The 27651-nt window shown below is 42.7% G+C and overlaps 1 protein-coding gene across 14 annotated transcripts in view; it reads left to right on the top strand.

Moving 5' to 3' along the window:
* ZNF45 (zinc finger protein 45) overlaps positions 1-22092 on the top strand; it is a 31287-nt gene extending 9195 nt beyond the window's left edge. Inside the window, exons 2-9 of one of the 14 annotated variants that reach the window (XM_036832362.1) lie at positions 2162-2622; positions 5676-5757; positions 12248-12398; positions 12491-12563; positions 13774-13820; positions 16532-16703; positions 17248-17343; positions 19470-22091. In XM_036832362.1, coding sequence (XP_036688257.1) covers positions 13806-13820; positions 16532-16703; positions 17248-17343; positions 19470-21298 — 2112 coding nt within the window. In that variant the 5' untranslated portion in view covers positions 2162-2622; positions 5676-5757; positions 12248-12398; positions 12491-12563; positions 13774-13805 and the 3' untranslated portion in view covers positions 21299-22091. Of the gene's footprint in view, positions 1-2161; positions 2623-5675; positions 5758-12247; positions 13821-16468; positions 16704-17247; positions 17344-19469 lie in introns of those variants that run through there. The other 13 variants (XM_036832359.1, XM_036832357.1, XM_036832360.1 and 10 more) reach the window with 13 other exon arrangements.
* The last annotated feature ends 5559 nt before the right edge of the window (positions 22093-27651 follow it).

Below are 27651 nucleotides of genomic sequence, written 5' to 3'. Positions count from 1 at the left end.
AAAATGATAAGACTTTGATGGAAGAAATTGAAGACACAAATAAACAGAAAAATATCCTGTGTACTTGGACCAGAAGAATTAATATCATTAGAATGTTCCTACTACCCAAAGCCATCTATAGATTCAATGCAATCCCCATCAAAATTCCAATGGCATATTTCACAGAAATAGAAAAAAAAATTCTAAAACTTTGTGTGGAACCACAAAAGACCCCTAATAGCCAAAGCTATCAGAAGAAAGAAGAGCAAAGCCAGAAGCATCACACTTCCTAATTTCAAACTATACTACAAAGATATAGTAATTAAAACAGTGTAGTCCTGACATAAATTTAGACACATAGACCAATGGAACGGAATCAAGAGCCCAGAAATAAGCCCCTGCATATACAGTCAACTAATACTTGACAAGGGAGTCAAGAACACTCAATAGGAAAATTATAGCCTCTTCAAAAAACGGATAACCACATGCAGAAAAATGAAATTTGACCTCTATCTTAAACCACTCACAAAAATTATCTTGAAATGGATTAAAGACTTAAATGTAAGACCTGATGCCATAAAACTTCTAAAAGAAAACACAGGGAAAAAATTCTTTGACATTGGACCAGGCAATTATTTTTTGGATATGACACAAAAAGCACAAGCAACAAAAGTAAAAATCAACAAGTGGGACTACATCAAACTGAAAAGCTTCTGTACAGGAAAAGAAATACTTTTAAAAATGAAAAGGCAACTTATGGAATGGGAGAAAATATTTTCAAAGCATATATCAGATAAGGGGTTAACATCCAAAATATGTAAAGAACTCATACAACTCAATAGCCAAAAAACCCAAACAGTCCATTGTTTTTAAAAAGGGCATAAGAATTAAATAGACATTTTTCCAGAGAAGAAATACAAATGGCTAACAGGTACATAAAAGATGCTCAACATCACTAATCAGCATGGAAATACAAATCAAAATCTCAATAAGATATCACCTCACACCTGTTAGAATGACTATCATCAGGAAGACAAGAGATAACAAGTGTTGGTGAAGATGTGGAGATAAGGGAACCCTTGTACACCGTTGGTGGGAATGTAAATTGGTGTATCCATTATGGAAAACAGTATAGAGTTTCCTTGAAAAATTAAAAATGGAATTACCATATGATACAGCAATTCTACTTCTGGGTATATATTCAAAGTAAATGAAAATAGGAATTTGAAGAGGGATATGCACTCCCATGTTTATTTCAGCATTATTCACAGTATGGAAACAACCTGAGTGTTTGTGAACAGATGACTGGATAAGGGAGTTGTGGCATATATACAATGGTATTTATTCAGCCATGAGAAAGAAGGAAACGCTGATATTTGCAACAACGTAGGTGGACCTTGAGGGGATTATGCTAAGTGAGATTAATTCAGACAAAGGGATACTGTATGATATCACTTATATGTTGAATCTTAAGGCGAACTCATAAATACAGAGAGTAGAATGATGGATATTACACGTTGGGGGTTGGGGAAATGGGATACGTTGTTTAAGGGTACAGATTTGGAACTAGGAGATAAATAAGTCCTGGAGAGCTAATGGACGGCATAGTGATTATAGTCAATACTACTGTATTATAAACTTCAAAGTTGCTAAGGGACTAGACCCTAATTCTGACCACAAAAAAGACATGAAAATTAGGTGAGGTGATAGACGTGTTAGCTAACACTAAGATGGTAATCATATTGCAATAAATAAATGTATCAAATCAACATGTTGTATACCTTAAACTTACACAATGTTATATATCAATTATATTTCCGTTAAAAAGGAATACGAATTACATGGTGTGATTTCTTAATTGGAACTCAAAGAATAACTTTTCCGAAATATTATGTAGGGTGGTATTAAATACTGTAATATTTTCTCCAATTCCCTAACAATGCAAGAAAACCAAAGTAAAGGAAAAGCGGAGAATTTTGCTGCTTCTCTTTCATCTCCCATTGGTTGCACCTCCTTTTTATGGGTTCTTGGTCAAAGGTGACTCCAGGTCCAGGTAGTAAAGAAGATTGTTCATTATAGCTCAGCCCGTCCCTTTTACGATCTCTATTTTTACCTCACGCATAGCACGCCTTTATAATTATTTTCCATTTACTTTTCCATTTATATTTCCAATTTCTGTCAGGGAACAATGAGAAAAAGAAAACGCAAGCCAAGTTCTACAAGCGCCCCAAGACTCCACCTGCTGATTCAAAAATAAAATTGCAGACAGGCGGGAAGCTCAGCCCTACAGAGGATTCTGGGACGTGTAGTCTGGACGCTTCCTGTGATTGGGGCACTTCCGCTCCAGGAAAGCGCGGATGTGTTCATCGCGTCGCTGGGGAAATAGAGTACAATCCAGTGCTGTGCGTGTTTGGAGGCATTTTGGATACCGGAGGGCGAGAATACGAAGCCGCTCCTTTCGTGGATTCTGGGAAATTCGATTCAGGCCGTCGATGTTGGAGTCGGCACTTTCGCCCCGGGGGGCGGGGCAGCGGCTCTTGTTCCTCTCGGGGATGCTGGGAAATGTAGTCCAGGAGCTCCGCGTAGTCGGAGGTATTTCCGCTTCAGGAGATTGCGATTGCGGCCTTCGGTTCTCTCAGGGAGGTGAGTGATCTTTGGGAGCCTGCGGTTCCTTTTAACTTTTCTGATCTGGTCCTGGGATCAGCCGGCCTCGGTCCTCGGTCACAGGGCAGAAAAGCCGCGACCTGCGGCAGAAGGCGGGGTGGAGGGGCGGGGGCAGCCGCTTTCCTTCCCCTGGCCCGATTCTCTGCGTTTGCGGCGGTTCGCAAGTCCTCGGATTGTAGGCGGACCGAAATCGGCAGTTTGTCTCCCGGGCTCTTTGCCTTCCAACCCGCCTCCCCCAAGCACCTTCTTTCCACACGCTCTGTTACTTCCTAGCGACATAAGGTTGGATGAGAATTTAATCTTTCTGTGCCTTGGTTTCCTTTTCTGTAAAAAGGGATATTACGAGTACCTGCCTTATACAAGAGAAATGTTTGGGACAGATCAGGCGTGTGGCAAGGTGTCAGCTGTTAATGTTAATGATATGATAATCAGAAAAGCATCGCTTTCGGTGGAAGCTCCTCGAAATGCCACTGGCTCTTCTTTCTGATCCCTGCCGGAAAGGAGGCTGTGCCTGGACGACTTCTGACCCGTTTTTAAAGAAAATGTGGGTCACCCACAGATACCCGCTGTAGTTTTCCCAGGACTACAAAGTCGTATCTCCCCGCCTCCTTTCCTTCTCCTGCCCTGGCATCTGAAAAGGGGGGCTGTAGAAAAGAGAGGAGTGAGCCCAGGGCTTCTGGTAGCAGAGCCCCACCGTGGCAGGACTTAGCATCTTCCTTTTCTGTTCCAGTGGTAGAAGGTATTTTATTCATTAGTAAATATTTCTGCTACAGAAGCGTTCAGTTACTGTTAAATAATTGTGAAAATATGTAGATCGTGTACAGGGCATGAGTGGTAATCAAAATAGTTAAACATTGAGTCCTAAGTCTCATCCTAAGGGCTTTATAAAAATTAGTACATTTAACCTTCACCAGGCCCTATGAAGTGAATACTTTTATTACCTCTATTTCAGATGACGAAATGGAGATAGAGAGAGCATAAGTCACTTAAGAGCAGTGGGATTTGAGTCTAGGACTTGCGTTCCTTATATCTTTGGATATCCTTGGTCCCCTAGTTTAAAATCCCCAAATTGGAATTAGGAAACAAAATAGAAAGACAGTCTATCGAAATATTCAACCATAGGAAACTGGCTGCAGAGTAGGCATTTGGCATCAAGTTGTGGAGGTAGGTTGGAATTTTATTGTAGAGGATTTGAAAACAGGGTTAGTGAGTTTGGGTGTCTTTATAAAAATGTGAGGGCTTCCCTGGTGGCGCAGTGGTTACGAATCCGCCTACCAAAGCAGAGGACATGGGTTTGAGCCCTGGTCCGGGAGGATCCCACATGCCGTGGAGCAACTAAGCCCATGCGCCACGACCACTGAGCCTGCGCTCTAGAGCCCGTGAGCCACAACTACTGAGCCCGCGTGCCTAGAGCCCGTGCTGTGCAACAGGAGAAGCCACCGCAATGAGAAGCCCGCACACCGCAATGAAGAGTAGCCCCCACTCGCCTCAACTAGAGAAAGCCCACGCACAGCAACAAAGACCCAACGCAGCCAAAAATAAAATAAATAATAAAAGTAAATACATTAAAAAAAATGGAAAGCATTCTCATTTAATCTTATTTTAAGTAATATTTATAGTTTATATTCCGATTATACAAGAAATGCACATTCATTGTAGAGAATTCAGAAAATGTAGAGATATGATGTAATGAAAAACATTAAGAATTACCAATATAGATGTATATGTTATAACGTATAGTATATGTATGGCATATATAGGACATAGATATATAGGATATAGATGATTATTAACATTTCAGTGCATTTCTGTTTATCAGTTTTCAGTGTGTATTTATGTTATACAAAATTGTTATCAGATTATTCATATCCTTAACTCTTTATTTTTGTAAATTAATTTATTTATTTTTGGCTGTGTTGGGTCTTCGTTGCTGCGCACAGGCTTTCTCTAGTTGCGGTTCGTGGGCTTTACATTGTGGTGGCTTCTCTTGTTGCATAGCACGGGCTCTAGGCACATGGACTTCAGTAGTTGTGGTGCATGGGCTCAGTAGTTGTGGCTCGTGGGCTCTAGAGCACAGACTCAGTAGTTGTGGCTCACAGGCTTAGTTTCTCCGCGGCATGTGTGATCCTCATGGACCAGGGCTTGAACCCGTGTCCCCTGCATTGGCAGGCAGATTCTTAACCACTGTGCCACCAGGGAAGCCCCATATCCTTAACTCTTAATTCTGGAAATTTCCAGACAACCCAAAGTATAATATCAATGTAATGAATTCCTGTGTAGCAGTCACCCTGCTTCAGTTCTTACTAATCTTGTTGCATCTCCCTCTCCCCATGCACACATTTTTCCCATTGAGTATTTTAAAGCAAACCCAGATGTTGAGTTAGTAGGACTTAAAAATTAATTATTATAAGTTGTTTATGTACAAAGACCAAGGGAGGGGAGATTGTATTAGTTTGCTGAGGCTGCTGGAACAAGCTATTACAGCCTGGGTGGCTTAAACAACAGAAATTAATTTTCTTACAGTTCTGGAGCTGGGAGTCCAAGCTCAAGGTATCAGCAGGTTTCATTTCTTCTGAGGCCTCTCTCCTTGGCTTGTAGATGGCCGCCTTCTTGCTGTGTCCTCCCGGTCTTTCCTTTGTGTGTGTGTGCATGTCCCTGCTGTCCCTGTTTGTGTCCGAATTTCCTCTTAGAAGGACACCAGTCAGATTGATTTAGGGCCCACCCTAATGACCTCATTTTAACTTAGTCACCTCTTTAAATGCCCATCTCCAAATACAATCACATTCTGAGGTCCTGGAGATTAGGAGTTTAATGTATGAGTTTGGGGCTGGAGGGGTCACAATTCAGCCCATAACAGGTATTAACAGCAACTCTAAGGTTTTCACACATGGCAACTAGGAGAATGTTATTTATATGAAAAAGTTAGAAAGAGTTGCAGTTATGGAAGGAAAATGATGAATTTCCTTTGCTCCTTTGGAGTTGCACTTGCCATAGGGCATGTAACTCTCAGTTTCATCTCTCTCTCCTGTTAGGCTACAGGGTCCTCTGATTCATGGATCTGGTCATATTCTTCTCGGAGTGCCCAGCACGGGGTCGGCAGAGAGGAGTTGTTCAGTAAGTGTGATTCATGCAGCTGCCCAAAAGGGCTACAGCCTGTGATTAGAGAACAAAAATAGAACGACAGTCTATAACCATATGCCTTGTCTGATACCTCACTTACTTTTGGGGAGATGTAGAATCCACCCAACTTTTTCAGAGCGTTCAAAAGTTAATGTATGATCATGCCTAGTATCGTCATGCTCTAAAACAAATTTCCTTGGAAACGAATGAATTCTTTTAAAAAATTGAAGTATAGTCGATTTACAGTGTCATGTTAGTTTCAGGTGTACAGCACAGTGATTCAGTAATACATGTGTGTATATATACATTTAAAAAGAATCCATCCTTTTTTTTTTCTTTTTTTAATTGAAGTATAGTTGATATACAATGTTGTGTTAGTTTCTGGTGTACAGCAAGGTTATTCAATTATACATATATGTATATATTCTTTTTCATATTCTTTTCCATTATAAGTTATTACTAGAAACTGAGTATAGTTCCCTGAGCTGTACAGTAGGTCCTTGTTGGTGATATATTTTATACATAGTAGCATGAATATATTTATCCCAAGCTCCTAATTTTTCCCCCCCTTCCCCTTTGGTAACCATAAGTTTGTTTTCCAGTCGATGTTAATGTTCAATTTTTTGTTTAATACGTAGGGAACATGATGGAGATGATGAGAATAGCTGACATTTGTTGGGCACCTTTTGTGACTCAGTGAATTTCCAATGCTGTATGTGCACTGACTCATTTTTCTTTCATCACAGTGCTATCATTATTCTCATTTTTAAAAGGAAGAAGCAGGGAATTCCCTGGCAGTCTAGTGGTTAGGACTCCACACTTTCACTGCTGAGGGCGTGGGTTCGATCCCTGGTCGGGGAACTAAGATCCAGCAAGCTGCGCGGCATGGCCAAATAAATAAATAAAGGGAAGAAACAGTTGTAGACAATTGAATAAATGACCTGGTTGCACAGTCAGCAAGGGGCAGAGCCAGGATCAAACCTCAGCCGCTGGGTTTGAAACATGGCTCCAGCACTTTGTGACTGGATGACCTTGGGCAACTTACTTAACTTGTCTGTGCCTAAGTTTTCTTACGTCACAATATTAATACCTACCACAAAATTAATGCCTACCTCCTAAAGTTTTTGTGAAGATTAAAGAGGATATGATATGGAAAGTGCTTGAAATAGTGCCTGGCACATAGTACCTCCTCTATGTATTACAGACTAGAGTTGTCCTTTATTTATTACAGGGGAGTATGCAATATGAAAAATGCAGTGAGTTATTAAAAGGGCAAAGCATATTTTAGGGTATTCTGTTTTCCCCTACCTTATTCTTTTAATACTTCAATTCTACCATACAGTTGAACAAAAATGAATATTTTCAGTAATAACCATTGTTGAAACTTACAACTAACATAATTGGCTGTCTTTTGCACCTAGTGAGTCCCTGGGGGATGGTTATATGGTCTCTATTGCTTTAAAAAGGTCTAAGTCTGCACCAGCCAGTATCGTAGCCATTGGCCACATGAGACCATTGAGCTCTTGAGATGTGGCTGGTGCTGAGATGTACTGTAAGTGTCAGACACACAAGGGATTTCAAGCACTGAAAAGGAATGTAAAAGATCTCAATAATTTTTATATTGATTGCAGGTTGAAGTAGTAATATTTTGGATATGTTGGGTTAAATAAAATATATTGTTAAAATTAAGCTCACTTCTTTTTACATTTTTTAATGTAGCTGCTAGAAACATTTAAATTACCCACGTAGCTTGCATTGTATTTCTGTTGGACAGCACTGCTTTAAATGGAAGCCTCCCTTTTCCCTCTGAGGATTTGCGTCCATGGGGCATTTACAAGTTACTCTTGCCTCTTAGACCCCCAAGGGCATCTTACAATGGAGAGGAGCAGGGAGCTGGTCATCAGGAAGCCTGAGTGCCAGGCCTAGCCCTACTCTGGGCTTCCCGGCTCTTCTTGGGCAGCTCAGATAACTCCTTGAGAGGCAGAATAGGATAGTGCAGTGGTTCCCAGACTTTGGTCATATTAGAATCACCTGGGGAACCTGGCAAAAACTATAAAGACCCAGTCCTTTTACTATTTCAATGAGTCTAGGCTTCTGTGTTCTTTATTAGCTCTCTGGATGATTCTGATGCTGTTCCAGTCACTTCCTTTTCACCTGGTTTAGGAAGGAGAAATCCTTGTCCTAAACAGTATGAGATGACCACACCGGCCAGCTGCGATTGGCAGCAGTTTATTTGTCACATACTCACAGCCTGCGGGAGGAGGACGCTGCCTGCTATGCCGGGCCACCCAGGGCTGCACTCGGGACTAGAATGAAGCAGCTGGGGCTCTGGGAGGCAGGCTCGGCAGTGAACAGAGGGTAGGGTGACCTTGCTTCCGGCAGGAGGACGTGATAGGCTTCTTTGAACAATTTCCCAGCTGGCACAGAGATGAAACCTGTTAGGCTGAGGACTCAGTGGGTGAGGCTGGTCCAGCTGATGGAGTGAATTGTGTCAGGTCTTCATTTATAAAGGTGACCGAATACAACGTGGAGAGGTGATTGAGAAAGAAAGGTTTTAGTACTTACAAGTCCCCCAGGAACAAGAGACACAGCATGCCACCAAGGGCCACACGAATCCTGTCACATGCAGGGGTCGGGGAGCAGGGAGAGAGGACCGTGCCTTTGTGACTATAGTGGCGGGAAGGAACTAGGTGGAGACATCCCCTGTTGGGCACTAAGTGAGAACAGTCAGGTCAGAGGGCAGTGATTGGGCGGATTATATTATGACCCTCTTGTGCCCTCGAAAACTGGCTTGCAGGGAATGTGTAAATAACTGTGGTCGACAGTCTGGCCTTGTGATTCAACAGACTTAGGAAGAGGTTAGTAATCACAGATGTCAAACAGCTAATACAGAATCTAAAAACATGGTTAATCCATAGGGGAACTAGCTGGATGGGGCACCTCTTCCCAGGGGAAAGGGCCGTATCTGGAGAGAGCAGAGGAACTCACGGCTGGGCCTTCTGGGCCCTGTGAGGCTCAGAGATGTCTTGGTAGCGCTTGGAATTTAGGCCTTAAAATAGAGATGCACACCAGAGTTTGAGAACCACTGCATATTGGTCAAGGGCATAGGCCTCGGTGTCATTTTGCCTGGGGTTCATTGCCTGGTGCAGTGTCCTGACTGGACAATGAAATCATAGCCTGGGATGGTGGGAGGGGGGCAAAAATGCAGCTATCAGCAACCCACCTCCACAGATTCTGATTTAGTTAGTTTTGGATAAGGTCTGAGCATTTTTTTTAAAATAAATTTATTTATTTATTTATTTTTGGCTGTGTTGGGTCTTCGTTGCTGCGCGCGGGCTTTCTCTAGTTGTGGTGAGTGGGGGCTAGTCTTCATTGCGGTGCATGGGCTCATTGCGGTGGCTTCTCGTGTTGTGCAGCACGGGCTCTAGGCGCGCGGGCTCAGTAGTTGTGGCACGCAGGCTCAGTAGTTGTGGCTCGCAGGCTCTAGAGCGCAGCCTCAGTAGTTGGGGCACATGGGCTTAGTTGCTCCTCGGCATGTGGGATCTTCCCGGACCAGGGCTCGAACCCGTGTCCCCTGCATTGGCAGGCGGATTCTTAACCACTGCACCACCAGGGAAGTCCCAAGAGGGCTGTTTTTGACTGATGCTACTCAAATTGTGATCCAGGGACCAGCAGTATCATCACCTGGCATCTTAGTAGAAATGTAGATTCTTCGTCCCCATCCTTTATCTCCTGATTTGCCCTCTGTCTTGGCAGGGTCCCCAGTTGATTCATGGAACATTAAAATTTGAGACGCACTGGTAGTGAGAACTGACTCAGGACTTTTTAACAAAAAATATTTTCTGTTTCCCTCTGGCTTAATTACTCGTCCTTCAGATATCATATACCTGCATGGCTCTGTCTGCCTTAGTTCAGGTCTCTGCTCAAAGGTGAGAGAAGCCTTCCATGACAAAAACTTAATCTGTACCAGCCCCTCCTTCCACCTCTTCCTATACCTTTACCCTGCCTTATTCTTCTTAAAAGCATCTCTCACTATAATATCAGTGTGTTACTGCCCTTGTACCCCATTATACTATCAGCTCCATGAGATCAAGGTCTTTGCCTGCTTTGTTCACTGCTGTATCTTTCAGATCTAGGCTCCTTGGCTGGCACAGAGCAGGCTCTCAGTAAGTATATTTTGAATGAATGATTGGGGAGATAAATCACGAGGCCCTGATCTACATGGTGCGTCTTTCAGTTCTTCATTCCAGCAGTCATTCTGTGAATCTTTGTTGAGTTCCTGGCAAGTGCCTGCGGCAGCATCCTAGGTATTGGGGACACAGCAAGAAACAAAACTCCTTGCGGGACAGATGTGATGAATGTAAATGAGCAAAATACCTAGTAGGATGTTAAAGAGTGATACGTGCTAAAGAGAAAAGAATTAAGCAGGGATGGGGTGTCAGAAGTGTTGGGATGTCATTAGGAGATTGAAATTCTCTGTAGGGAGGAACTGTCTGAGGAGGTGACATTCAAATAAAGAAGGACGTGATTCTTGGTGTGGCCCTGGTACCAGTCTCCCTGGCCCCAGCCCCTTCCCCTCAGATCTCCCATCTGCTGGGAGAGTGATCTGTTTCCAACACCAAAGGAATCTTCTGACTCTCCCTTCCTTTGCTGCTTTCCTGCTGACTTGCCGGTAAACTGGGACACCCGTCATGGTTTGAATCCTGCCTTCCTGCCCAGCTTTTTCTGCCTCTTGTTTGTGTTCACTTACAGTCGTAACATTTGTTCTCTTGAGGTTTTTCAGAGATTCTGCTTCTCTCTGGCTAATAGAACTCAGTCATCCTCCAGGGCTCAGATCAAGCCACATTGATGTAGAACCTGCTCCAAACAAGTGTGGACCCCAAGGCCCATGACTTGTGCTTCTAAAGTACCCAGTTCACTACCCTGGTACTTAGCAATGTGCAGGGCGATTGCTGGTTTCCTAATCACTAGACTGTGAACTTGAGTAGTCGTATCTTTTAGTCTGATTTCCATAAATGTTCATTGAATTAATACACTCATTTTTTAATGAAGAGTTAACAGGTTATCCTGTCTAGTGCTAATCATGCAGGCAATTAAATAGTTGTCATTCTCAGTGTTTTGATGGACACACACTGTGGATTTTGTAACAGGAGTCTCTTTAGACATTGACTTTGAAGAGTGGGAATCACCTTCCTAAGATAGTATTAAAAATCCAGAGGCCCTTTTCCTTCCAAAGATGACCTTGATCTTGCAAATATAGTGGAAGACCTAGAAGAAAAACTTGGAAATAAAACCCCCGCTCTCCAAATCCTCCCAAGTGGGACCAGCCTCAGAATTTTGCCTCTCAAAGAAACCTTTGACCAACTAGTCTAGTCTTTTTATGTGCCTCTGCTGGAATGAACCTGTATGGGGGGGCTCATGTGTCAGGACACTGACATTGACACTGACTGCTAAGTGATCACTGTGTTACAGGCACTGCTTTAGGTGCTTGGGATGTAAAGCTGAGTTAGTATTAATCCCAAAACAGTGATTTACTGATGATCCCCTTTCCACAGAGGTAGTGGAAAGATCTCCCTGTAAAACACTTCTTACTGAGCAGAAGTCACTGGACAAATACAGAGTCAGAACAAGGTGAATTCCAAATCCTGCAAGGGTATCTCTTCTAAGATTGGAAAGTTTTACACTGCCCTTTTCCATACAGGGTTCTTCTATCTGGAGTAGGACTAGCTAATAATAATAAACTAATAAGTAATTAATGAACTGATAATTAACTAATACTAATCTCTTAATCTGGATATTTTACTCTCAATTTGCACACTCCCCAGAATCAGAATCATACTCTGACAGCTACGAGAACTTGTATGAGGGCCACTGTGTGTGGTTGGGCAGGTCGTTCACTGCACCGGGGCTCTCGGTTGAAGGCGTAAGTGGCGTCTGGAATCCTGCCCACGTCTGCTCATCAAGCCGTATGCAGTTGCAGCCACCCCAAGGCAGAGCTTCCTTGACTATTTCATGTAAAGCAGCCCTAGTGAATGTTTAAGCGGCCAGATACTGTTCCACATGTTTTATGTAGAGTCACTTAGACTGACTAACCTTCCTATAAGGTTGGTATTATTACAATTATATTACTATATTATATATAATTATATTATTATATAGATATATTATACGATATATCTATATAATATATTGTATTATAATTATATAATTATAATAATTATTGTTATTATTATAACCATCCCTAATTTACAGATCAGACCTTGGGACTAAGTAGTAGCAAGTTGGAGGTGCCAGGATTCAAATACTGGGGGTCTGATTCCAGAGTCTACACCCTTCCCAACCCTGTTCTCATCTCCTTCAAGCAGATCCTCTGGCTTCAGAGTCCTCTCCCTGTTTCTATGTCAGTCTTTTATCCCTAGCTCTCAAGCTCTCGTTTCTCTCTGCATGAGACCTCAGACTCCCATCTGTTTATTTTTTTCTTTAGAAGCAGCAGAGAGACAAGATCTAGAAGACTGGCTTCTTTGTGAGAGCTGGATTCAGGTTCCGCCCCTGCCCCTTGACCTCACCAAGCCTCGGCTTCCTCATCTGTTACGTGGGAACAACGGTTGTCATCGTCATCATTTATTAAGAACTTGGTAAAATGCCAGGTACAATGCCAAGGGCATTTAGCTCATTCATCCACCACAGTAACCCTAGGACTGACATTCTTTTTCTCTCCTTGTTATAGTTGAGGAGAGGCACAGAGGTGGAGGTGATCAGACTGGAGTCACACGGCTAGTACACCCCTAGCTTCTTCACAGGTGTGTGGGAGGTACCTTAGTGGAACAATGCGTGCCAAGTGCTTCTCAAGGTCCCTAACACGTACTTAGTGCTTATGTAATGTTAAACATTGCCGTTTTTGTTGTTTTTATCATTACTATGATTAGCTTGTTAATTTAAGTGGCATGTTGACTAACTTACTGTTAAATCACAGGATTCTATTAATTTTTCTTCATCTCCATGATAAGAGTGTTTTTAAGGCCCTACTGTTAACAAAGTCAAATTATCAAGGTCTTACATCTTTGAAAAAGCCGTCATCCACAATATCAGATTCATAGAGAAAGTAGAATAGTGGTTACCCGGGACCGAGGGGAAAGGGAACAGAGAGTTAGTGTTTAATAGGTACAGAGTTTCAGTTTGGGATGGTGAAAAAGTTGTGGAGATTGTTAGTGGTGATGATTCACAACAATATGAACGCACCTAACGAACTCTACACCTAAAAAATGGTTAAAATGGAAAATTTTATGTGATGTATATTTTACACAGGAAAAAAAAAATCAATGTAATCTTAAATAATACCGCAAAGGCATCAAATTAAATATGACAAACCAAGAGAGAATAACAGATATTGCAGAGGCTAAAGGTGATTTTCATACAACAAAGCAACAGCCTTTTAAGGCTCCATTGAAGCTATTTGTGAGGACAAGTTTTATGTTACTGAATATTACCTGCTTTCTGCTGCTACTGAGAAATAAGGTGCCCTGAAAGTGTTCTTTGAACTTTCTGCCTACTTATTTAATTCTTACAACAATCCTATGAGATAGCCGTTGTTAATCCCTCCATTTTTACAGAAGGAAGAATTGAAGCACAGAGATACTAATAATTTGTCTAAGATTTCACAGCTAATACGTCACAGTTTCATAAACCTAGACATTTGGCCCCAGAAATTACTCTCTTAACCTGGGTACTTTACTCTCAATTTCCGCCCTCCCCAGAATCAGAATCATACCCTGAGAGCTACATGAAGTTGTATGAGGGCCACTGTGTGTGGTTGGGTGGCTCGTTCACTGCCCAGGGGCTCTTGGCTGAAGGGGTGAGTAGCATCTGGAATCCAGCCCAGGCTTTGCGCATCAGGCCACCCTGAGGAAGCGGCACTGTTGCTGCTTCACAGTAAGCAGCCATGTGGGTCAGTGACACCCTTGGCCAGACTCTGACGGCTTTTTTCTCCTTCCCCCGTTGTGCCTGCCCAAGACTCAGCGCTTCCCCAGAAGGAGGAGGGCAAAATGACCAAGTTCAAGGTGAGTTGGGCTTGCCCTTCTAGGTGTTAACTTGTCACCTCATTTCTCAGTGATAAGACACATCCTATTTCTCTTTCTTGGGAAAGATTAAAGAGAACAGTAGGCGTTTGGGAAACTCTTCCCAAGAAGAGGGCCGAATGATCCCTACTTTTTATTTTTGTTTGATTTATTTTTGTTGTTTTATCACCTTTTGTAATTTCACAAATAAGAGTAGAACAGAAAAAGTCAATAGCAACGAAAAAAATCTCTCACGTTATTACTGTTTCCCTTACAAAACTGTCTTCATTTTCCCATGTTCTTTTCCTCATATGTGTTCATAACTGTATATTTTTAATTCCTGTAGTATAAACCTCTCAAATTATACCTTTTCTAATTGATATTATATATCCCACATCTTTAATGGCAACATCATATTCCCTTGAATTTGTGTACATTGTGTGTGTGTGGCGGGGTGTGTGTGTCTCATAACTTTTCCCCATTCATGGACATTTAGGTAGTTTAGAATTTTTACCATTTTAAAGAACACTGTAGGGGCTTCCCTGGTGGCACAGTGGTTAAGAATCCACCTGCCAGTGCAGGGGACACGGGTTCGATCCCTGGTCTGGGAAGATCCCACATGCCGCGGAGCAACTAAGCCCATGCGCTGCAACTACTGAGCCTGTGCTCTAGAGCCTGTGAGCCACAACTGCTGAGCCTGCATGCCACAACTACTGGAGCCCGCGCGCCTAGAGCCTGTGCTCCGCAATAAGAAGCCATGGCAGTGAGAAGCCCGTGCACCGCAACAAAGAGTAGCCCCTGCTCGCCGCAACTAGAGAAAGCCCACACGCAGCAACGAAGACCCAACACAGCAAAAAATAAATAAATAAAAATAAATTTAAAAAACAAAACAAAACACTGTAATAACAGTTTTCCTAATACAACCAATTTCCTCAAAAGGGAATTTGGAAGAATTTGCCATTCTTTGGTCTTAATGTTCTAGGTACTCTAAATTGACAAAGTACATTTGCTATGCAGTACCTCGGGTATTTTGTATGTAGAATATTCCAAAATGGCAGAGTGTACCAGGATCTAACTAACGCTTCGTACAGAGAAAATATTATTAGATATTTTCATGTAAGAAAGCTAGATTGTTTCTTACCCATGTCTGAATCATATCATGTGCATGTTTTATTTATTGATTTATATTTTTTATTAACATATTAATGAATTTTTTCAAAGTACTAATATACTTAATTTTAAAAGTACAAAAGGACCTGTACAGAGACTTCATTTCTTAACTGCATTTAGTCTCAGACCAACCTTATGAGGCCGAACTTGGTCTCCTCTGCATTTTAATGACAAAGGAACAGGATTGTAGAATTTATGAAAACTGCTCAAGTTCACATAGGAAAACAAAGATCCAACCGATCCAAAAAAGACTCCTAGGATTTTTACTTGGATAAAGAGAGACAAGGGAAAAGAATTCTCCACCTGGGACTTAACCTATTCTGTGGGGTGCCTAGTTGTCCTGGTGGGTGGAAGACTCCATAGATGATACTGTCCCTACCATAGATCCCTCTCAGCGGCCCCTTCTTCTCCATGACCCCTGTTGCTCACATAGGGCACTGGATGTGCAGGGCTCTGGCGCTGAACACAGTCTTTGTACGAAAAGTTAAAACAATGCTGTATACGAGTGATTCTTAATTATGGGCGATCTTACCCTCAGGTAACAGCTGGAAACATTTTTAGTGTCACAGCTTGGGAGTGCTGCTGATATCTAGTGTGTAGAAGCCAGGGATGCTGCTAAACATCCTACAGGGAACTCAGCAGCCCCTGCCCCACCCCCAACAAAGAGTCATCTGCCCTCAAACGTCAGGAGTGCCAAGGATGCGAAAGCATGCTGTACCCAAAGCTGTTCAAGAACGATAGCAGAAATCATTGTTGCTTATGTTGTGGTCATCCATGTACAATGCTTGGTGTCAGTCTATTTATGTCTTGTAAAAATAAAATACAGTGTGTGTGTGTGTGAATAAAAAAAAAAAAAAAAAAAGAACGATAGCAGAATGTGGGTGAAAATATTTATAATACACACCCTAAAAAAAAAAAAAAACTTAAAATCTCGAATAGGAATTTTACAGAATCCTAAGATAAAACCCCAATTGGAGTATGAGCAAAGAACATTAACAGGCAAGGTTCTGAAGAAAAAAATGAAGATGGCTAGTAAATATGTGAAAATATGATGAGCGTATTAATTATAAATAAGTACAGGTAATCCAAATAAGTTGTTTTTTTACTGATAAGATTGCCTAGGATTTAAAAATATGGTTATATTCAATGTGAATGGTTTAGAGAATCAGGGATACTTATATACTCTTGGAGGAGGATAAAATAGGGGAAAAGTTGAAAAGAAAATCTGCTGTTGTACATAATTATTTTGAAGCTGCCTATTCTTTGACATTGCAGTTTTTACTCTTTGGAACTTATCCTAAGAAAATAATTGGATGGGAAGCAAAAATCTATGTAAAAAGTTGTTCTTCTCATTTATTGTGAAAAGAAGAAAATCTAAAACGTAAATGCGTTATGGGGAATGTTTAACTATGTTATGGTAAAATTGACTCTGGTCCCAGAATCTGGAACCACTTCGTACACATCATCCCCACTTTTCTCAGTGCTGCCCTTTCTCCAGGGGACCTGCGTTGCAAGGTTCAGGTGGAGTGTGTTTGATGTCGTAGGAGGCGGTGACCTTCAAGGACGTGGCCGTGGTCTTCACGGAGGAGGAGCTGGGGCTGCTGGACTCTGCCCAGAAGCAGCTGTACCAGGAAGTGATGCTGGAGAACTTCCGGAACCTGGTCTCAGTGGGTGAGGAAGGGCACTCTGGGACTGAACATCGGATCAGCCCCTGTGGTATTTATTTACGTGTCCTTGAATGGGCAGGGCTTTGGAGCTCTTGAACTGGTTTCCGGTTTTCTAATCAGCATGAGACACAGAGATGGCGTTTTCTAGTCTTTCTCCCCAGGCCAAAGTGTGTTTGTAAACGAACTGTTAATTGACCGCATGACTGCTGTATGTTTTCTGGCTTTTCAAATTGTGGTCGTCTCCAATTAGTAGGTCATGACACTCTTTAGGGAATCGAAATAAAATAGGGTAGAAGATATCAGAGCCCTTGGCAATAACTGCACGTTTCAGTAAAAACTGTGGCCCGTTGCCAAGAATAGTGTGAGAAATGGTGAAAAGGGTGCGATGAAAATAATGTTTTCCTGTAATTTATACTTATGTCTGCCTATCCTAGGTTTTTGCATAAAATGTATTTCCTCCCATGGGTCATAATTAAAAGTTAGGAAACCACTGCTTTTGATGTCCTGAAGACAGTGCAGTGGGAACCACAGTTTTTCTTAGTTTGGGCCTCTAACATATTGATTTTAAATGTTTGTCCTTGCCTTTTTTGCAGGGCATCAATCGTTCACACCAGATGTAATATCCCAGTTAAAGAGAGAAGAAAAGCTTTGGATGATAAAGATAGCAACCCAGAGCCATCGCTCCTCGGGTGAGAGCCGTGTGACCCTGAGTCTGTCCTGCTTCTTGTTGCCTCCACAGCTGTGACTCTGGTCCAAGTCAGCACCTAGACTGTGGATTACTGCCTCAGTCTTTGTAATGCTCTCTCTTCTGCTTTGCTCATTCACAGTTAATTCTCCACTCAGAGTGACTCGTTTAAATTCAAATCTTGTCATTTCTCTGCTCAGAACCTCTTGTAGCTTCTTACTGATTCAGAATAAAATCCCATTATTGAAGGTGGCTTATGATATCCCATATGCCCATCAATTTTATAATCTGGTTTCAAAAACAACTTTTTCCCTTGGCCATGGGGTAGGGGGGAGTGGTTTAAATATTGACTCCTACTTGAAAAAGGAAAAATTTTACACATACAGAAAGAGAGTATAAAAATTTCAGAAGCAGGCAATCCATAGGCCCCATGGCCATTTTTATACCCTGTGCTTTTTTTTTTTTGGCCTTCTGAGTGATTTTTGCCATGATTTTTTTTTTTTTTTTTTTTTTTTGGCCACACCACGTGGCTTGTGAGATCTTAGTTCCCCGATCAGGGATCAAGCCTGGGCCCTTGGCAGTGAGTGTGTGGTGTCCTAACCACTGGACCACCAGGGAATTCCCTGATTTTGTGATCATCATGATTTTCTCATCAGCAACATCCACGTATGTTAACCCTGCATCTAGTGAAGCCTTTCAGCTTCCCAACAACATGGCTGTTTCCACTTTCTTTCCTGTTACGGGTAACTTACTTGAAAAAGCTCTTTTACTTTTGTAACATGGCTCTAACTCTCACAGAGATGTCAAACTGGGATTTATTTATCCATTCAACGTGTACTTATTGAACACTGACTGTATCAGACAGGGTTCTGGGAGTGGTGATCAACCAGTGAATAATACAAAATGCTTGTCCTCATGGGTATCGCATTCAAGTGGGAGATGACATAAAATGAAAAAGATTAAGGACGTATGTAGTATGACAGATAGGAATATGTGCTGTGTAAAAACAAAACAGGGTAAGGCAAATGGAGATTGCCAGGCGTGTAGAATGGATAGGGAGAATTTACTATATGATATTGTATGGTAAAAGAGGCCTCACTGATAAGGTGTTATTTGAAAAGACACCTGAAAAGAAGTTAGTAGCAAGCTATATGGCTAATCGGTGGAATAGCGTTCTAAGGAGAACGTAACTCTTCCGGTCCAATGTTGATTTCGAGACTCTGTATTATGCCCTATTTATTTCCTCCTCGCGAGTTCTTGCTCTGTTGTAAAAGATAACCTTCTAATTTTTCATTCTTTTTTTTTTACCCCTGGTGGTTGTAGGAACTTTAATGTTATGAGGTTTTAGAATGATGTATGTTATTACAGTAACATACTAATTCCAAAACTTGGCTTTGATTTTTTTTCCAGCTAACCCTTTCAGTGTTGGGAAAGACCTGGCTCTGTGGCCAGGGAAAGTAAAGTTTACAGCCCGTTTGTCTTCCTGAAGGATATTTCCCAGCAGGAGGCAAAGAACCACTCTCTGCTTCTACTCTGAACTTTAGGGCCTTAGGTGATAAGGTATTTCTCCCAGACATGTATCTTTCCAACTTATTCATTGCCTCAAAGTCTCCTTCCATTGGAGTAAACTTCCATTAAAATAAAGCAGAGGTTTTTCAATGTTGCCTGGGGACATCCTCTGATAATCTGTCTAAGGGTCTTACTAGACATTTTGAGCATTTTGGTCAGATGTGCATGCAGTAGGCAGAATTATGTGGAAGCTGTTTATTAGCCACCTGCTACAGCAAAGAAGATAAAGCTTTGAGTAAGGTACAGCTTTGTCTTTGTAAACATTCCCTAGGAGGTATTTTTTTGCTCTGTAGCCATCAGATTTCTAATTTATATCTCACCTATGAAACTTACTATGATTCTAAATGGATTACACTAATGTGTAGTGAATGACAGCCTGGTGGACCACCTCTTGGTGTCTGGAGACATGTAAATCAGAGAACATGATACATGATGTTAAAGAAAAACAGAAGCTTTTCGAGGTTCAGTAAAGCCTTAGCATGTGGGCCTAAGTTTATAACCTTGACATCTCTGAGCAAAGCACTCACACGCCCCATCTCTAAATTCTCTTTATCCATTTAGGAGACAAGAATCTAAATGGCATGGAGACTCTTCAAGAAGTTGGATTAAGGTATCTGCCACATGAAGAGCTTTTCTGCTCACAAATCTGGCAACAGGTTACAAAGGAATTAACTGGGTGTCAAGATTCCATGGGAAATATTCAAGGAACTGGCTCTCAGATGGAAAAACAAGGTGGCACACTCAATAAAGATGAGGAGTTTGGTAAAGACTTCAATCAGACTTCACATCTTCAAGTTCACCGCAGAGACCACACTGGAGAAAAACCCTACAGAGGGGTGGAGTGTGAGAAAGGTTTCATACGGGACTCTCACCTTCAAATGAACCAGACAGCCCACGTAGGAGAGAAGCCCTACAAGTGTGAAAAATGTGAAAACGCCTTCCGTCGGCTTTCAAGTCTTCAAGCCCATCAGAGAGTCCACAGTAGAACAAGATTGAACAAACATGATATGTCGTGTAAGGGTTTCAGTCAGAAGTCATATCTTCACCATCATCAGAGAGTCCCCACTGGAGAGGATCCACACAGATTTGAGGAGTGTGGGAGGAACGTCGGGAAAAGCTCACATTGTCAAGCTCCTCCCATAGCCCACACGTTGGAGAAACCCTATAAATGTGAGGAGTGTGGACTGGGCTTCAGTCAGCGCTCCTATCTTCACATCCATCAGAGAGCCCACACGGGAAAGAAACCTTATAAATGTGAAGAGTGTGGGAAGGGCTTCAGTTGGCGTTCACGCCTACAGGCTCATCAGCGAATCCACACTGGGGAGAAACCCTACAAATGTGAGGCCTGTGGCAAGGGCTTTAGTTACAGCTCACACCTGAACATCCATTGTAGAATACACACAGGTGAGAAACCCTTTAAGTGTGAGGAGTGTGGGAAAAGCTTCAGTGTGGGTTCCCACCTTCAAGCCCATCAGATAAGCCACACGGGAGAGAAACCATACAAATGTGAGGAGTGTGGCAAGGGCTTCTGTCGGGCCTCAAATCTTCTGGACCATCAGAGAGGCCATAGTGGTGAGAAACCATATCAGTGTGATGCATGTGGAAAGGGCTTTAGTCGTAGCTCAGATTTTAACATTCATTTTAGAGTCCATACAGGAGAAAAACCCTATAAGTGCGAGGAGTGTGGGAAAGGTTTCAGTCAGGCCTCAAATCTTCTGGCCCATCAAAGAGGCCACACTGGAGAAAAACCATACAAATGTGGTACATGTGGGAAGGGCTTCAGCCGGAGTTCAGATCTTAACGTTCATTGTCGAATCCACACGGGAGAGAAACCCTATAAATGTGAGAAGTGCGGGAAGGCCTTCAGTCAGTTCTCAAGCCTTCAAGTGCATCAAAGAGTCCATACCGGCGAGAAACCATACCAGTGTGCAGAGTGTGGGAAAGGCTTCAGTGTGGGCTCACAGCTTCAGGCCCATCAGAGGTGTCACACTGGAGAGAAACCCTACCAGTGTGAGGAGTGTGGGAAGGGCTTCTGTCGGGCCTCAAATTTTCTGGCTCACCGTGGAGTCCACACAGGAGAGAAGCCATACCGATGCGATGTGTGTGGTAAGCGCTTCAGGCAGAGATCATACCTTCAAGCCCACCAGAGGGTCCACACTGGAGAGAAACCATATAAGTGTGAGGAATGTGGTAAGGTCTTCAGTTGGAGCTCATACCTTCAAGCCCATCAGAGAGTCCACACTGGGGAAAAACCATACAAATGTGAGGAGTGTGGGAAAGGCTTCAGTTGGAGCTCAAGTCTTATAATTCATCAGCGAGTCCATGCTGGGGATGAGGGTGACAAGGACTGTCCCTCATCAGAGAATACATACAGCAAAGAAGCTCTATAAAATTACACGGTTTAATACCTCAAACGGGTGCTGAAATAGTCCTGTCATAGAAGACAAAACATCTGTTTGATAAAAGAGTATTTCTGCCAGAGCTCGACATGTCTGTGTGGTTGGGCGACCACACAGCAGAGAAGGCTCATAAGAGTGGAGACATAAGAACTTCATTCAGAACCTTGACATTTAGCAGATACGACAGAGAAGAGAGGCTTAAGAAGGATGAGTCTGAGCTGAAGGTAACCAAAAGTACTAAGACAGAAATGCCCAAGTCTCTTCCACCAGAATAGAAGCTCTCGGAGGGCTGGGACTTTGTTGACGGCCAAGTCCACTCTGCCTCTTCAGCGCCTAACACACTGCAGGTGTCCAGTAATGTTAAATGAGTAAAAAGGAGAACAGTCACTTTTGAAATTTTCTTTCAGTTCCTTTCTAAAAATTTTTATAAAATCGTAGAAGGAGGAATTCTTCAAGGCTTGGAGGATTAAATAAGACATTTGGGCTCATTTCCCCAACACTGCAGGTCCTGTGAACTAGTGCTTATCAAGCTGAAGGTTGTAACCCATTAGTGGGTCCAGAAGTCGGTTCACCAGGTTGTGGCCAGCACTTTTCTATGCTAACAGTTCTTTATGGAGATGTGATTCGCATGCAGCCACATGCATAAGTAAGTTTACAGTTTCATGAATTTTGACAAATGTATCTACTTGTGTAATCATCACCAAGATCAATATATACCATATTTCTATTAAACCAGAATGTTTCCTTGTGTACTATTCTTGTCATTCCCACCTCCAGGGGCAACAAGTATTATGATTTCTATACTGTGTATTAAGTTAGGTCTGTCTGTTCTTGAGCTTCCTATGTGTTCGGTATGTACTCTATGTCTGGATTCTTTTCATCAAATATATGATCATCCTAGGTTCACAGAAGGCAATTGACAGAACTCAGTATCCATGATAAAAATTCTTCAGTGAGATAAAAGGCATCTATGAGGATCCTATATGCTCATGTTCTTTTATTATTAAGGAATAATTTATATACAGTAAAATAGACTGGTGGATCATTCTGTGTTTTGGCAAATGCTTACTATCATATTACATCACCACAATCAAGACATTTAACAGTTCCACCAGCCCCGCCTTTCTACTTTTTTTCATAACTTTATTTTTATTTATTTTTGGCTGTATTGGGTCTTTGTTGCAGTGCGCGGGCTTCTCATTGCAGTGGTGTCTCGTTGTGGAGCATAGGCTCTAGCCACGCGGGCTTCAGTAGTTGTGGCTTGCGGGCTCACTAGTTGTGGCTTGTGGGCTCTAAGAGTTTGCATGCCACAACTAAGGAGCTGGCGAGCCACAACTAAGGAGCCCTCAAGCAGCAACTAAGGAGCCCACATGCCACAACTATGAAGCCGGCGAGCTGCCACTAAGGAGCCTGTGAGCTGCAACTAAGACCTGACACAACCAAATAAATATTTTTAAAAAACTCTGTTGGGGAAGGACAGAAGGTTTGGCAGAGGGCTTTCTTGTAGACCATAGAATAGCCTTTTGGGGGGTCATGGGTCCTCAATTCTCAATGGGTCTCATTCTATTACCTGCCTTAGAACTGAGTGCCAATCTGGCACACACTTTGCCAGAATCTTTTCAGTTCTCCTCTTTATTTTAGATTAGGTGAGCGGAGAGGTGTCATTAATTGGGAAAGGGAGTTCTGTCTGGGTATTTTAGAGAGACTAGAAAGAGGAGGGGATGGGTCCCTTAATTGCATTTTGACAGGGTGTCTTGAGGCCTACAGATTGAAAGTTCAGGGTAAATAAGGCAGTGTGCAAAAGAGCCATTTGGAAGCCATTATCCATTTTGTAATTTTAATAGGGCATCCTTCAGTAGATCATTGTTTATCTGTAGATGATAGGACAAATGAAAGTTGCAAGTGTTGCTTTCTTGTAAGGTCTGTGCCTGAACTGAATGAGCACTAAAGTGTGTATCCTGATCAGAGTCCATGATATCTGGGGGCCCAGAGGAAACCAAGTTCTAATGAGGGCTATAGTGGTGAGGTTAGCACCCTGGAAAGGATAAGCCAAGAGTAGACCTGTATACGTATCAGTCATTGTGAGGACAAAATGATTTGTGTCAGCACATTGGCACAATGGCCCAATAAAATCAATTTGATGGTGAGAGAAGGGTCATTCACCCTTTGGTATAGACCTTCATGGGCTGTGCCACCAATAATCACGTTGGGAGGGTAGGGTTTGGGTTAGGGCCAGTGACATGGAGATGCCATGAATTTTGGCCCCAAATATAAGCGTCTGGGGCCCAAGATGAGGGTAATACTTGAGTTTATTTGAGAAATGGGAGCAAATTGGACAGATAGGACATTTAAATGAGCCACCTCTGGGAGTCATGGTAGGAGCTAAGATGGGAAATTTTCATTGTAATACATGAGGTCTGAGAAGTAATATATTGCCAATGTGGAAGGCCCTGTCATAGGGGATAAGCCTGAATGTGAAATCTATTTTGAGCCCATCAACTGAATGAAACAGTCTAGGAGTCGGTAAAAATATGAAAAAAATGACATAATTTTTTGATGGTGTCCTCCAGTGCCAAAGTGACTACAATTAGCTCTGTGAATTTTGTCATCCTTTATTCGGGATGTCCCAGTCGTGGGATGGAATGTGGTAACTCTCCATTGGGCTCCATCATGAATGATGGGGTGCTGCTGTCTGAAATAAATGGACTCCCTTTCCGCTGGGACTTGGGTTATCCAAAAAGGCCCCACGGATGGCCAGTGGGGCCAGGAGGGGGCAACCTCTCCTGGATTTGTGGACTTGGGCAAAGGACAGAGGGTGGGAAAAGCCACATTCGCCTGTAGTTTGGATATGCCTGAGGGTTCAAGCTGTATCCTGTAGGTACCATTTCCATTTAATAAGGAGGCTTCACTGCCTGTTCCTGTGGGGTGTTGTTTCCATAACCTATGGTAAAATAGGCAGTTGCACTAAAGGGTCATGGGCTCAGGGCCTATGATGGCTTTTTTTCTCAAGGAGGGCCCAATCAGCACTAAGATTTGTCTTTTAAGAGAAATCTACCTCAGCCACTGAGGGTAGTTTGTATCTGAAACACATAGGGAGTTGTTGGCTATCATGTGTGGTCCAAAGACTCCAAGGGGCACAAGACAGTTGCTAGGACTTCCACCATAAAGGGGTCACCAGGCAGATGTGGCATCGCTTGTTGGATGTTTTTTTTATGTGGGCCTGCTGTTGGGGTGGCCCCCATTCAAATTGAAATGATTTTTTTGGTGACTTTTGTCGATAGATTTTTAAAAGACTATTGTAAATGAATTGTTGCAACCAAATGTTGCAGGCCATGGCCTGATAGTGCGCTGCCAGAATGGAGCTCACTGATTTTGGGTGACTCAGACTCATGTAGGAGACACAATAAAGAATCAGTCAAATTACTCTACCTCTCCTGGGCCCATGAAGGTTGTAATACAGTTTTCCTGTTTTGTTTTGTTTTTGCCACGCCACATGGCTTGCGGGATCTCTCTTCCTCGACCAGGGATTGAACCCCAGCCACAGCAGTGAAAGGCCAGAATTCTAACCACTAGCCCACCAGGGAACTCCTTGTAATACAGTTTTAAATTAAAATATTTTATCAACAGTTCTGCAATGTAGATCTCCAAATGCGCAGCTTCTTGAGCCTTCATCTTGTGCATTCTTCAGAGGATCTGAAGTTCACCACTGGAGTTTGAACTAAACTTTCCAATGATATATTATCTAGGTTTGCTGTTCTAACAGAGACAAAACGAACAGCAGTTTAAACAACATACAATAGTTTTCGCTCACGGATTCAGGTGAGGGTAACACTAGCCCCCAGTAGGAAACCACCTTACTGCCCAGGAACTCGGCAATATGAACTTTGTCCCCAAGGGACTTGTGGGAACTGTAGTCCAACAGCTCCGAAGTGGCTCAAGTACTTCCGGCGGAAGAGGGTGGGAACTCGGGCTGTGTTCTCCTCTGGCTTTCTGGGAAGTGTAGTCTACAAGTTCCGTAGAGACTCGGACTCGGACGCTTCCGCACAGGCGTCGCTGGGACAGGGGAATTGTGGGAAGTGTATCCCCAGCGCAGCCTGGGGGCGGGGTTTCAGGCCCTGCCGCTCTGGGCGGTCAGGTAGTCTCCATCTCTTCCCTCTCGCTGGTGAGTTGTTTCCGCGTTTTGCGACCCGTGGGAATTTCCCTGGGAACCTGTCCAACCCAGCCATCAATTTGGGGGAAAGAGCTGCTTCAGAGAGCAATGGTTTGAAGGCTGGGGCGTGGGCGGTGGCTCCTTTGGGCGGAGTCCTCTGCGTTTGGTGCGGTGGATGGGATCGTTCCTGGCCTGGTTGGAGGGTCTCCAGGGCTCTTGCCTTGAGGACATATCCCCTAGGCCGTGCACCTAATACCCTGCTCTGTCATTTCCCGCAGTAGAACATTGGGTGAATTACTTAAATTTCTGTGTCTGATGGTTTCTTGTAAAATTGGGATGACATTACTACTCTTAAAAATCAAAATTCAGGGACTACTCCGAAGGTCCAGTGGTTAGGACTCTGTGCTTTCACTGTCGAGGGCCGGGGTTCAATCCCTGGTGGGCGAGGTAAGATACCACAAGCCGCATGGCGGGGCCAAAAACAAAACAAAAAAGGCAAAATCAAACAAAATTCAACTGTGTAAATTTGAAGATCTAATTGGCTTTATGTAGCAGTTGGTGAATTGGGCAGCATCCCATCTAGTAAATAGAAGGGTTGTACAAAATGGAAAGTTTTTTTTTTTTTCAGGCAGAAGAGTAGGGCAAAGAAATTATTAGTAAAAGAAAAGAAAGAATTATTTTTAGGTCAGGATTTCTTTTTGTGGGGAAGGGAATGGCAAGGGCTTTATCGTGAAGATTGCCTCTTCTCTGGGGGATGGAAATGGGCTTTGTAATAGATTATCTCGTTAGTGCTGGCCATAAAATACCAGCCTCGTTGATTAACATTATATTTCTATGTAAGGTGGAAACTGCAGTTAAGTCTTGGTTTGCTGTCATGGGGCGGGGTGTAGCAAATGACTCCATTTTGGGCCTTTTTTTTTTTTCAGCCGCCTCTGGGCATGTGGGATCTTAATTCCCCCCACCAGACATCAAACCCTTGCCCCCTGCAGTGGAAGCACGGAGTCTTAACCACTGGACCACCAGGGAAGTACCGGGCCTGTTCTTTCCTTTTTAACACTACCTTCCTAATACAGTGATTTGAGAATTAAACGGGATGGTATGAATAAAAGTCTTGATGGAGAAAATGTCTACATATCGAGGTATGGGGCAGTCATTTTAGCTTATACGTGGTTTGGCCTGAACTCTGTGTGAGCCAAAGCAGCCTGACTCATGGCGTGTCAAACACACACAGCACATCTACTTTAACCATTGAGGTAAAGACTATCCATCTCAAAGATACGGATAAATAACTCCCTTCCTGTGGCATCTTCCTGCATCTCTCCTCTACCTGAGTATCTTTCCCAGAAGAACATAAAACCGTGTTCATTGCAGCTTCCTATATAATGGCAAATCTAGTACTCATCAGGGATTGTGCCAAAATGCATATTTAATTCATCCAGGAACACAGCAGTGGTTTGATAAATCGGGTTTATTCGTTGCAGTGAGAGATTACGCCCACCATGGGGAACCATGAGGTGCCACGAGGGTAAGAGGGTGTCAGAAAAAAATCTATTACAGGATTTGGGCTTCATTTAAGTGTTTTGGGAGAGGGCCTAAGGATGCAGGGTTCACTCCGGATTGGATGCTGCCAGAAAGCAGGAGCGATTTTAAGATTTAGTATCTCAATAAATGTTATATTTTGGGAGAGCAGACTAGAACAAAGATAAAGCTCTAAGTGGTAAAGAAATAGCATCACTCTTTTAGCCAAGAGGAGGATGTTTGGCATTGTGTGGGTGGCACAGTGACCTTGTTTTTGTCTGTCTAAAAATTACGAAGTGGCCTTTTGTCTCACTTTACTGTGGTTTCAGAGAAACCTCATTTGAGGATGGTAGTCTGTGATTTATGTCCCAAAGGAGAATACTATTGGCCTGTGAGTGCCGTGCCAGCTTCCAGATGTCAGGAGTATTTTGTTTTTAGTTCTCATTACATTCAACGCTCCATTATACAGCCATCTTTTGGAAGGAGTTAGATTTTCAGTGGCTGACATTAGAAAATGACTAGCTTATATTGAGTTTAGAAAAATAGATAACAGAACACAAGATTTCATTTTAAAAAACGAAGATGTATGTTGATAGGCATATGTATTGACATGTTTATGGAGAGAAAAAAATCTGGTTATCTTCAAGGGGAAGGAGTCTAATGCATCCCCTTCTCC

This window comes from Balaenoptera musculus, chromosome 19, assembly GCF_009873245.2.
Source record: "Balaenoptera musculus isolate JJ_BM4_2016_0621 chromosome 19, mBalMus1.pri.v3, whole genome shotgun sequence".
NCBI lineage: Eukaryota > Metazoa > Chordata > Mammalia > Artiodactyla > Balaenopteridae > Balaenoptera > Balaenoptera musculus.
Note: the sequence above shows the minus strand (reverse complement) of the source record. Positions and strands in the feature narration are given on the sequence as shown.